At 43.1% G+C, this 12,854-nt stretch overlaps 1 protein-coding gene across 1 annotated transcript in view; it reads right to left on the reverse strand.

Annotated features, from left to right (window-relative positions):
- Positions 1-463: 463 nt before the first annotated feature.
- Positions 464-12,854, reverse strand: part of LOC141556647 (tumor necrosis factor alpha-induced protein 2-like) — a 33,703-nt gene continuing 21,312 nt past the window's right edge. Inside the window, exons 4-12 of the mRNA XM_074291103.1 lie at positions 12,589-12,703; positions 10,316-10,438; positions 9,077-9,177; positions 8,767-8,862; positions 7,242-7,353; positions 5,844-5,966; positions 4,911-5,066; positions 4,603-4,724; positions 464-1,779 (exon numbers count right to left, since the gene is read on the reverse strand). Coding sequence (XP_074147204.1) covers positions 1,638-1,779; positions 4,603-4,724; positions 4,911-5,066; positions 5,844-5,966; positions 7,242-7,353; positions 8,767-8,862; positions 9,077-9,177; positions 10,316-10,438; positions 12,589-12,703 — 1,090 coding nt within the window. The 3' untranslated portion in view covers positions 464-1,637. The remainder of the gene's footprint in view (positions 1,780-4,602; positions 4,725-4,910; positions 5,067-5,843; positions 5,967-7,241; positions 7,354-8,766; positions 8,863-9,076; positions 9,178-10,315; positions 10,439-12,588; positions 12,704-12,854) is intronic.

Below are 12,854 nucleotides of genomic sequence, written 5' to 3' on the forward strand. Positions count from 1 at the left end.
CTTTACCTTTCCCCCCTTGCTCTCCTCCCCTTCTCTCTCCCTTCCCTTTCCTTTCTCTTTCTCCTCCCCCACTTCAACCTCCTCCTTCTCTTTCTCCCTTCAGGACCTCCTTAAAGGACAAGCAATACGATATAAATTATCATTGTGAAATCATGAAAAAAATATCATTTGTAAAGTTGGCTTTCTAAGCACCTTATGCCAGAAATGGAGAGCAGGGAAGTTAGTTGTGGCCAGTTATATGGCATTTGAGTCAGATGATCTGGGGGATCTGGGATGAGCTCTCCCACTTGCTGTGTGACCTTGGCCAAGGCTCGTGGTTTAGATATGGAGATGAGCCTTGTGTCTAAGAAGATTGAATGCTTTCTAAATATTATTTACTCAAATACCAATTTGTTATTTTAGAATAGGAATAATTACTCTGGTGCAGAAATGAAGCTGAGATACAGAATGAAGACATTCCACCTGAAATTGTTCAGTGGGACTTTTAATAACAAACTATAAAAACTTAGGTACAAATTTCAGATACAAAGACATACAAACAAAAAGTTCTCTACAATATGCACAATTTACATTAAGCTGGGGCCCCAGCCCAAAAAGGGAGACAGAGCATCCCTGGGCTCATGCTCCAATCATGGTCACTGAGAGATTTTAATCACCGACAGTGGAGGGGAAAGAGAATTCCAAGATGCCTGGTCTAGAACTGCCTCTTAGAGCCAATCCTTCTGGCCTCCCGGAGGGATACGGAAAGGATAGTTATATTTCACATGTGTTCACATTTGTGTCTGTGGAAGTACCTGAAGGCATAACTGTAGAGAAGGGAAAATGAGAACACATATGTTGTTTCCCAGAGATTCAGGTGGAAGTCTAGAGAGAAAAGTCTATACTTCTCCACTACGAGCTCCTTGAACAGGATCTCCCAACATAGGACCTTGAGGGCTTCCATTTCCAGTCCTGACCTTTGGCCTCAGCAGGCTGCTCCCAAGTGTGGGGGAAATCAGAATCAGTACAAGAGGGTCTCGTGCCAACCCTACTGAGGAACATTTCATGGAAGCAAGGAGGGACCTGGAGAGAAGAATGGAGCAGAGAGAGCCCTTCCACAAGAGAGGCTGGCAGGAAGGGCAGAGGGGCAGCTTTCTCCTGGGAGCTTTCCCATCTGACTTTGGGCTCAGTGTTCTGACTGTGGAGAGCCGGGGAGAAAGCCCAAGGTGGGAGGTAAGAGACCTGGATTCTAGACGCAGCTCAGACATGTTCTGGCTGTGAAATCTGGGGAAGACATCTCTCTTCTCTTGGCCTGATCCTCGTACAACTGAAGGCACGCGAGAGGAAGGAGAAAACGTAATTTGTAGAGCTGGCAGGGGTGTAGAGTCACAGACCAGAGAACACAGAGCTGGAATAAGTTCTGAAGTCACAGAACAAGAATATTAGATCTGGAACAAATCTCAACTGAAGGCCAGACCCGAGAAGTGACTTAGAGCCGAGAATGTCAGAACTCAAGGTACCTTAGACATCTTCTAGTTCGAACTACGCGTTAATAGAAGGGGGGAGTGAAGTAAATTCCAGTCTCTCCGTGATTGTCTTGAGTTGTCAGGGCCATGGGTGCAACCAGGAGCCAGGTCAGGCCAGGCTGGGGTTAAAAGCTAACCAACCTTTATATGTGAAAATAAGGACTTGGAGGATCTTGTCAACAAAGTGCTATCGTCCAATATGCTTTTAATGCTTTTGATTTCACTGTTGCTCAAGTTGCCCTTGATGAACAGGATGGATCCCAAGTGTCCTTTGCTGTAACAGAAGACAATGACAAGATGAGGGGAATGCTGCTCCCCAAGTACCTCTCTCTTCTGTCCCTCAATCTCACCTTTCCAACATACAGAGAACGTCAAATCTAGAAGGGGATTCAGGGGTCATTTAGTCCAGCCAACCTCATTCTTACAGAGATGAGAAAACTGAGACCCAGAGAAAAAGGGGACTAGCCCTGGGTGACAGAACTATGAAGATTAAAAAATTCAAAGGCATAATTTTTTTCCTGCTACATCATTGCTAATCTTTAATCTCCACCTTGAGGCACACCTATATCGGAACTGTCATACCCTACAGACAGACCATCTTCTCACCCCTACTCATTAGAAGCCCTAATTTCCCTCAAAACCTAACTATGACTTCCTGCATCAGGCCTTCCCTGTTATCCCCAGATGCTATGGCCTTGCTGCTGAACGTATTTACCTTGAATCTACACTTTGTATATATTAGTATATATACATGCTGTGTCTCCCAAAGGACAGGAAAAGAATCTTTTCATTCATTGCATTTGTATTTCCAGTGCCCAGCATCAGTAGGTGCTTAATAAATGCTTACTGATTGATTAATCCAAGCCTTATTATTTTTCCTTAGCATTACTCTGCATACAGTAGATGCTCAATAAATGTTTATTGAATTATAACATAAAGAGAACCACAGATTATTAATGCTGTACCTAAAGTCATGCAGAGTCAGTGACAGAGCTAAGTCCAGGATTCATGTTGTTTGCTTCCTATCCTGGTCAAGGGTTCTTTCTCCTACCCCATGTACTTCGTCCTTGCTTTATGAACCTGTTACATTATTTTATCTTAGGCTATTACTGCTATGCTATAGTTAATTGCTATTAATTACATAGCATTACATTGCTGCATTTATTGGATAAAAAAGAAATTATGCATTATGGGCTCTCTCCTACTCTAAAGGAATTGTGATACAGTCATGAAGGCCTGAGTTCACGTTCTGGCCAAAACACTCAATATCTCCAAAGGAGTAATATGAAAAAGGTTGGACTCCATGGCCTCCACCTCTAATGCTGTGTTTTCCATCCCTACTCCTAACCTTTCCCCACTTTCCACTGGCTTCTGGAGGATAGGAAAGTCTTCTTTTCCCCCGTGTTGAATTTCTTCTTTCCCACAGAGGGGAGTGCTCATTCCTGCCTCAGAGACTGTGGCAGGAGGGGGGGGGAGGGCCCAAGAGAGGCATCCTGAAGTGGAATTTCCCGCCCATTTTAAAGAAAGATGGAATAAGAACCCCAGAAAGTTGGTCCTGGGAGAAGCCTTAGAAAACGTGGAATACCAACTTTCAGAGCTAGAAGAAGCTCTGGAGACCATGAGCTCAGCTTCTTCACTTCAGATTTGGTTCAAATCCACAAAGATTTGCTTTTAAGAACCTGCTGTCTGAGAAGCCCCATGCTCAGCAGTGAAGATACTAAGATAAAAATGGCACATTCTCTGCCCTTCAGGAGCCCCCACTCACAGAGAGGAAGAACTCATGCACAAATAACTATGATACAAAGGAGCAGTCTGGGTAAAGTTCAATGAGAAATTGGAGAGTAGAGGTTATGTTTGACTGGAGAGGTTGGGGATGGAAGAGGGGTGAAGTTCAAGGAGGAAGTGGTGCCTTGAAGGAAAAAAAAGACTGCAAGAGGCAGTGATAGAAGACTTGCCTTTCAGGTTGGGGGACAGCTTGCTTTGAGTCACAGGGAGAGACGACTTAGCAGGAAGAGATGGGGAACAGTAAGAAAAAAGCCAGGGAGGCGTATGTTGCAGCTAGAGGATCACAGGCCTGGAATGCCAGGAAATGACTCAGAAGGGAGAAGTAATACAATCCCTGGCCTATACCTTCTCAGAGCTGGTGGGAGGATGTGAGATTATGGGAGCAAAAGTTCCTTTAAAAAGTATAAAATGGCATATGAATGTCAGACTATGATAATTATCTAAATGTTACTTCTTAGTCTTTTTCTTCAAGTGTAAGATTCTCAAGGACAGAGAGCCTCCTTATTCACTGGCCTCTACCCCAGTACCTGAATATTGGTTCTCATGAACAAAGAGCAGTAGTAGTACTCCCCCCAAAAGAGCTCATGACATCAGAAACTATTCCCTTTTCTTTTGGAGGTAATTGAAGTAAAGTGACTTGTCCAATGGCACATAGATCTTAAGTGTCTGAGACCAGATTTGAACTCAGGTGCTCCTGACTTCAGGGCTGGTATTCTATCTCCTGCAGCACCTAGCTGCCCTCCAGATACTATTCCTCAAACAAAGCACTCTGTCTCCAGATTTGGTACATTTCTGCTGGTTGTCCCCAGATCTGGAATTTTTCTCATCTCTACTTCATGGATTCCCCCTGGAAATCCTGGCTAAAATCCTAATTCTTTGGCAAGCCTAAGGTCACTGATTGATTCTCTGACTTCAGAAATCCCATTTCTAGTGGGAAGGACTGGTGGATAGAATGGAGCTAAGGTTCCCAGGCGCTGGTAGCAATGAAAAGCACCTGGAGAAAAAGGAAGTCAAAATGTCACTTTAACCTCTTTCCTCCTAACATTTTTTTTTAAGATAGTTTAGAAGATATGGTTTTTGGAAATAGCTAAAAAATCTGAGATAAGGAGTGATCTGAGTTCAGATTCCACTTCCGAAATTGTCTGTGTGAACTTTTTGTGAGTCTCTGGGTCTAAATTTCTTTATCTGTAAGATGAAAAGATGACATCTAAGAGTTTTTCCAGCTTCAAATCTATGACCCTCAATTTCCTCATCTGTGTAATGAGTATAAGACCTGGGGTGAATTTTAATTCCCTTGCTCTCTTCCACTCACCTGAAGTCTGGAAACCTACTAGCAAAAGTTGCCACCTCAATCTTGATGGCGCTAGTATCCTGGAGACGAATGATTTCTGCCAGGGTAGGGAGGGCTGGCTCTAGCCAAGCTGCAGGAGATCCCTAAAGGGGGGAAAATCTGGTCAGTTGTGTCCTATTGCGTTCCACTCCATATTGGGGCAAATTACCGTGGCCTGAATGAACCCCTTAACTAGATCATTGAGGACCCATAGAAGATGATGAAATTGTCTTCTTTTCCCCTCAGAATTTCTCAGTCTACTTTCATTTTATAAAAGGCTGTCCCCTTACATTCTCAGCACAGAAGCTCTGGATGTTCTTAGCATCCATGAAGATCCACTTGGCCAAGTTTTGCTGAAGGTCAGCGGTTTTCAGCACTAACCGCTTCTTGCAGAGACGAATGATGTACTCCTTCACGAGGTATAGATGGATGGCTTCCATGATGTCCTAAAAAAGGGGGGGGCAAAACAGCTGGGTCAGCACAGGGGCAGCAGTTATGGGACTGGAAGGATGTATAAATATGGGCACTGAGTTGGTAAAAGTGCTGAGGGGTTAGAAAAGAAGGAAGGGGGACATCTGGATCATGACTTATCTGGGATGATGCTCAGATACTAGTTGGACTAGATGCCTTGAGATTTTGTGATTCTATATTATCTAATCTGATATAATCAAAGGCAGAAAGTTATTCGTTTTGCTTTGGAGCAGGTTTTCCCTTAGATTACAGATTAGATCAGAGGCAATAAGAGAGCAGTGGATAGAATACTGGCCCTGGAATAAGGAAAGACCTGAGTTCAAATAAGGCCTTTTTACTCTTATTAGCTGTAGGACCCTGGGCAAGTCACATAACCTCTGCTGCCTCAGCTTCTTCATCTGTAAGAGGTTTGTAAAGACAAAATGAGATTAAAATTTTAAAGTGCTTTTAAAACTTTAAAGCTATATAAATGCTAACTATTATTAGATTGAACTAAATAAAATCTATCTCCTTGTAACATCTCCTGTGAGATGAGACAGGTGTATGTTGAGGAGAAGCTAATACTAGAAATTCCTAGGGTGAAAGGTCATAAAGAATTCCTTGGGTTCATCCCTTCCTTCTTCCGATGGACATGGACTGTTCCCACAAACCAAATGGGCTGAGTGAAGGTGGAGAAGGGCCAGACTATCAGGCAGACTTCCTGTTATTAGGGACTGAAGTGACACTTCCTGGCCCAGCTACATCCTCCTTACCTCTTGGTACCGTTTTCTTAGGGCCTTGAATTCTGGCAGATAGCCACTGGTGATCTTAATGATTTCTGCCACAGTTTCCTCATGAGTGGTCCAGCGGGTCTGTGTCAGCTTCTTGAACAGATTCTAGAAAGGGAATGATTTTGTTTATGTTGAAGCACAGCCCTGGTATGTGTGCACTCGCGTATGCATGTGCACACACACACGCAAAAGCACAGCCCACAAATAGGGGCTGGGGGAGGGCTGTCAATCAGTTACTACGTGGTGACCTCCATTTCCAGGTTCACATTCCTATCACAATCTGGAGGAACTAGATTTTCAGTCCTTCCCTCTTTACCTTCCCCCACTCTTCTGCCTCTTTCCTTATTCCCTGACTCTGTCACAAATGCTTCAAACAGAGGTCAAGAAACTCTTTATGTTTTGTGTGAAGAGATTGGGGAGAGTTCTCCAGGGAGATTCCAGCTCCTTCTTTGGGACAGTGAAGATGTCTTTCAGCCAAACCTGGAACAGCTGTTGGAGTGTTGCATTTTAAACTGATGTTTCTCAAAGTCTGATTCAAGGAATCCCTAGTAGTCCCTGAGACCCTTTCAAGCGTCATCAAGATCAAAACCATTTTGGAATAAGATATCACAATTTCTAAGATGGCAAAATCGATAGAAGGGCATCCAACTGACACAGAAATAAGAGTGCTGGGCCCGAAGTCAGGAAAACCTAAGTTCAAATCTGACCTCAGATACTAGCTTGTGTGATCCTGGGCAAATCACTTAACCCTGTTTGCCTCAGTTTCCTTATCTGTAAAATGCGCTGGAAAAGGAAATTGCCAAGAAAGCCCCCTCAAAAGGAGTCTCGATGGGAAAGAAAGGGCTGAAAAAATGACTGAACCCCAACATATTAATAGTTACAACCCACATATGCAAAAGCTCTCATGTGGGGAGACAAGTTCTCAATAATCAGGACACCGAGACCCAAAATATGAGTACTGTTGCTCTGAACTAAGGGTTCATTACCCAATACAGGCTTTTGCCTGTTCCAGGGCAAGTTGTAAAGCAAACACTATTGGGGAGCAGGGAGCAGAGGATGGGATTTTCATCATTTTTCGGAAACAAAGATAGATAGGATGTATCTGGGCCCTGAAATGGGGTGAGGGGTGGGGCACTGCAGAACTGAGTACCGGAAATACAGAGGCTGGGAAAGTGGCAACTTGGGGAAGTCTGGAGGCTGGGAAGGACACGGGGGAGAAGGAAACAAGCTGGTCGGCCAGGATTTTCCCAGCCTCCTGGCTCTCTGTGGTCTCATTTGTGCCTCCTCAGAGAGGGACGAGCGCACACAGGGCACTTGACCATCCCCCCTTTCTCCCGTTCTCCGCCACTCGCCCGTTCTTCCCCCAAGAGTTCTATTTACCTTTAGTTCCAGGAACAGGTCTTGGAGGAGAATGTTGAAACCACTTTGCTCAATTTCACTCAGGGGGTAGAAGATGTAGCTGGGAACCTCTGAATCCTTGTCAGTGGAGGTCCTAAAAAGGAGAAAAGAAAGGCTGCTCTAACTACTGATCCAAGCCCAAAACAGACTACAAAACCCCCTGGCTTTATTTTACTTATTATGCTAATATTTTAACATTTTTATTTTATCTTTAAAAAACATGCAATTTCATAATGATAAAATAAAAAAAAAGATGATTGCACATGAAACTGCAAATCTATTACATAGTATTGCTATTCCTTGTAAATATATAATAAAGTTACTCTAAAAGACCATAGCTCTTGAAACATTTTATTTCTTATTTTATAAAGGATCAAAAAGGAGACCCAGAGAAGTAAAGGGATTTATTCAAGATCACACAGGCAGTCAGTGAGCAGCAACCCAGACTTGAACCCTGGTCTTCTGTCCAGTTCAGTGTTTTATTTTTTTCTATGCATTGATTCTTGTAAACCTACAGCAAAAAGCTGAGAACAAGTTTTCAGGGGAACTCTCCTCGTGGGACCTTAAAGTCCAATATCTTTACCCTGGTATCTGTCCATGATTTCATACCAGTCTATGTTTCCATAGACGAGGGGCTGCTCATTTTCCTACCCTCCCTTTGTGGAAACTCTCTTCTTAGGCCAGGTGAGCCCACCAGCAAATGCCCTATGCCTTTGTTTAAGCCTCCTCTTCTCAAAATATCCATTCTCATTCTTCAAGGATCAATTCAAATCCTTTCTTTTTTCAAGGAGCCTTCTCTGACTACTTCAGTCCATACTGATCCTTCTCTTTCCCTAACAGGAAAAGACAGAGTACTCTGATGACCAGTGAGATGAGCTTTCTGGATGAGTCATTATCACTTCTTGGTGGATGTTACGATGCAAAATAAAACTTATATAACATCTGGCTTCTTTATAGCACTGATCCCATTTACAGGGCTTCTTCCCTTTGTGAATTTTAGATAGATACTTCGCTGATTTGCTGAATTCTCTTCCATACCATACTTAGCAACTTTAGGGCTCTCTGCATCCCATTAGATTGTAAATTCCTTGGGAGCAGGGATTGACTTTGGCACAAAATAGGCACTTAATAAATATATGTTGATTGATTGATCACTTCAGACCTACAGCTGGCACTCACTCTGCCATTATGTATAACTTTAAGTAAGTCACATTTTCTCCGTGAGCCTCAGTTTCTTTTTCTGTAAAATGAAGTAACCGAACTAGGTTGCATCTGAGATCCTGACCAGTGCTGAAATTCTGTACTCCATCTTTTTTTGCACTTCTCCAATGAAACAGGGAATTTCCTGAGGCTAGAGCCCTAGTGTGCTCCTCCCAGCATCTGAACCAAGCCCAGAGCAGGGCATATGAGGTGAAGAAACAGGAGGAAGATCAAGAAATTCAGCTTCAATGACAGACTGCTAATTCCCCCAAAGTGCTAATTCCACCCTCCCATTCCTTGGACTTACCTGAATGTCAGGCAGTTGTTGATGTTGGCCATAATGATGGCTCTGTAATGCTTCTGTTTGTTTTTCTCCGTGAAGTCTGTAAAGGCTTGCTGGTAGCTGTGGGTTAAATTCCCTAATCTTAGAAATGGAGAAACTGGGGCCCAAAGAGTAAAGAAACTGATCCCCAAATTACAAAGTGAATGACTGACAAAGGCTAGAATTTCAGTATCATAGGGATTCAGGCCCTGAGTCCTTCTCCCTCAAAAATTGGGCAGAGACAGGGTAAGCCCAGCCCCATAACTCCCAGTGACCCATCCCTGAAGGGACATACCTTTTCAAGAAGGAAGAGAGTTTAGCCATCAGCAGAGGTTTTATTTGTTTACCCAGAGCCGCTGTGATGTTTTCAGCCTTGATTTGTGCCCCAGAGATCATCTATAAGAAGAAGGTGGTTAAAAGAAGAGGGCTAAGAGTAAAGGTCTAGATCTTAGCCGATCCAGATAGAGGGCTTTGCTCCAGGGAGTCTAGCTGGCAGGAAAAGGGGGTGATGGGAATACATGCTAGCCTTTCCAGCCTGGGACCATGGAGAAGGGGGGGTCTCAACCCTGAAACCCCCCCTCTTTTTTGCTCAAAGGAACATGAATATCTGAATATATGTGTGAAAATTTATGTATATACACAGGGTGTGTGCAGTTAAGCAAAGTTTGCTAATCAATGAGTGTGAGGAGGAAGCAATTATTTGTGTTTTGAGGGAGGAGAATATATGTGCATATATATATTTTTAAAATTACAGGATTTAGAGTTAGGAGTGACTTTAGACATCCTCCAAGTGTGGCTCTCTTATTTTACAGAGGAAGAATGAGTCCGAGAGAAGAGAAGGATGTAGTTGCTCAATCACACAATTACTAAATAGCAGAGACAGATTTAGAACTTGGGTTTTCTGAATGCAAAGCTAGCTCTCTGGCTACTACAAGTGTGGCTGCATGTCTTGTTTTTTTCTTTTTGGGGGGGGCAGGAAGGAGGAGCAAGAGAGAGAATAAGAACCAGTAATATAGACACTGCTGTGTACATGGATAAGATGGTATGTGAGAGTGAGTGTGTGTGAGGAGTGAGCAGCCCAGCCGTTGGGCCCAGTGTGGTATGTGATATACATACATATGCTTAGATACATCAGGGTATCTGTGGATATGTTGGGGAAGAGCCACAGCAGCATATTCTTACACACATCTTGCCTTTGACAGCCAGGGCTGTTTATTCAGGTGCTGAGCATGCCTGTAGATGGGTACTTGAATGTGAATTATGTCTGTGCTTCTTGTTTCAGGGAAGAGGGAGGGGTATAAGGAGGAAGGAATAGAATTTGAAATTTAAAACTATTTTTAAAAAGTTTTAAACATTGTTTTAAGATGTATTAAAATATTATGTAAAATTTTTTAAAAAATGTATCTGTATTTTGGGAGGCTGAATTCACTTATCCTGGATGTACATGCATTTATGTTCTATATGCATGTTTGTTATGTCTTTGTGTTGTGGGGAAAATGGGGAAGAGAAAGGGACAAAAAGGCTGTTCCAGTACCTGGATGATGTCAATTGGGAGTTCACTGTGGAAGCACCCTTCTAGTTTCATGGGCTCCTTGTCTTCTGACCATCTCTTCACTTCTAGCCCCAGCCCCCGCATCATCAATTCCTGGATGGTTGCCTGGGTAATAGGGGAAGGGATCCAAGTGATCTTGGGAACTAGTTGGATCCAGCCTGAGGACAAGGGTTGCTGGCTACCCCCATTCCTAGCCTGTGCTGGCCCTGAGATCCCAGTGGGGGCACGCTGAGGGAAAGGATAGAGAAAAGTGTACTGGATGACCTGGGAGTCAGGAGACTTAAATTTTTGTTTGGGCTTCACCACCAACTTGTAGTCTGACCTTGAGAAAGTATTGATCTTATCTGTACAATGAAGCTAAATGATCTCTAAAGTATTTTCTGACTCTAACATTGTCTCTAGTGGTCCTCAAACTTTTAAAATAGGGGCCCAGTTCACTGCCCCTTAGACTGTTGGAGGGCCGGACTATAGTAAAAACAGAAACTCACACTCTGCCCCTCAACCCATTTGCCATAACTCGGCGGGCTGCATAAACATCCTCAGCGGCGGCATCTGGCCCGCGGGCCATAGTTTGAGAACCCCTGGACTCTAACCCTGTGATTTTCTCTGAGCCTTAATAGTATTTTTTAGGTCAAATACCAGCACTATCAGGGCTTTTGCAAGGAAGGTGTTTAGAGATATAGCACTATAGTTAAATGAATTAAATAGTTAAATCATCATCATTAGCCATTCATGGGTAGTCCTGAATCCTCATGGTAAAAGAAGAAAAATGTTCAGTTTAGAGTCAGAGCTTTAGGACTGAATTCCCAGCTCTGACACTAACTACCTACTAACTCTGGTTACTTCCTTCCCAACTTACTATGTATGATGTTACACCAAGTTAAAAAAAACCAAAACTTCTATCTTCTGAGCCTCAGTTTCCTCATCTGTAAAATGAGGGAATCAAACTAAATAGTCTCTAAATTCCTTCTAACTGTATATATAATTACAGGCCCACTTTGATGGGGGAAAGCCCAAAGGGTAAGATAGACAGGTATTCTTTTCTTGTCACTGACTCCTGTGGCTCATATTCTGCTGGGAAGTCTCTCTTTCTCCTTTGAAAATCAATTGGTGCTTTCTTGACAAGGAAGTATGTCTATAGACAGGAAAGCTTTTGGTTTATATGACTTACATCACAACCATCATGATGAAATAGCTCCATACATTTGTGAGTCACTGAAATTTTTTAGTATTTTGACTATTATGTATTTACATTTATTTTATTATTTATTTACATCTTTTACCCACTCAATTCAGGGATCATTATTTTTGTTTTTCAGATGGGGAAACCACAGGTCATGGAGGGGAAGGTATGTGCCCAAGATCACAGGGCAAATTAGTGGCATAGGTAAGACTCTAATCCTGGGTTCTGATTTAGGGTGGGAGTGTCTTTCAAAATTCTTCCCCTCCCCTCCCACTGACCTCTCAGCTGGCCTCTACTCTTCTCCTTTGTCCTTACACAGCTCTCCCCCCAATCCTCTTTTCAGACCTCCAGGCTTCTTACTAATTTCTAGCCTAAAATCATACTAAGACCTTCCCAAACGACCTTTTAGAGAGCCAGGACTGGAACTCACATGTACACGAACACTTGATGACTTACGTTCAAAGACCCCCGCTATCTGTGCATCTAGCTCCTACTTTCTTTATCTCTGTCTCTGTCTTTCTGTCTCTTTCTCTCTTTCTTTCTCTACCCAGGGGCTCAAAGCTAGTATTTGAAGTTGAATATGACTCCAGGACTGGTGCACTATCCCCTGAGCAACCTATTTTTCCTCACTACACATCTGTTTCCTTTACCAAAGGAGAGAGTCAAAGTACTCTGAGAAATGTAACTGGAGCTTTTTTGATTTGATTTCTCTTGATCTCCATCTCTCCCCCCCAATTCTATTTTGTCTCCTCTACTATCTTTTTGTCTTCATTCTCTTTTCTTTTCTCTCCCCTTCTCTTGCTCTTTCCCTCCCTCCAATTTTTTCCTGCTTCCCTTCTCTTCCCTCCTAGTTCTTTTCCATTTGGGATTGAAAAAAATGGTTTGGGAGCGTGTCTTTATGAATTAAAGCCAGTTACTTGTTCTCCCTTTCCCAGTGGGCTAAGATTAGGAGATCAGCTACTTCAATTCCTGTCCTTAACTAGGATGGGACGGGAGGGCAGAGAGAAGAGAAGTAACTGTGAAGAAGGGTTAGGGAAAGAGGGTCCGAAGCACATCAGACAGAACCACTCACCATCTCATTAGATAGGTAGGTGACCTCCAGTTTGTGGATCTCTTTGGGTGGCAGGAGGCTCCCTAAGTCAGCTCCTTGAAATTCCTTTGATAGCTTTGGATTATTGATGATTTCACTGATAGTAAAAACAAAGGGAAACCCAGAAATGAAGGGACTGTGAGCAAAGAAGGCTTCCGAGGTTGGGTACCCCCCTCCCATCCCCTCTAATTTAGCCATGTGGCTGTTCTCAACAGAAGAGAAGGAGATCCAGACCCTGTACTCAGTGA

This window comes from Sminthopsis crassicaudata, chromosome 2 (assembly GCF_048593235.1).
Source record: "Sminthopsis crassicaudata isolate SCR6 chromosome 2, ASM4859323v1, whole genome shotgun sequence".
NCBI lineage: Eukaryota > Metazoa > Chordata > Mammalia > Dasyuromorphia > Dasyuridae > Sminthopsis > Sminthopsis crassicaudata.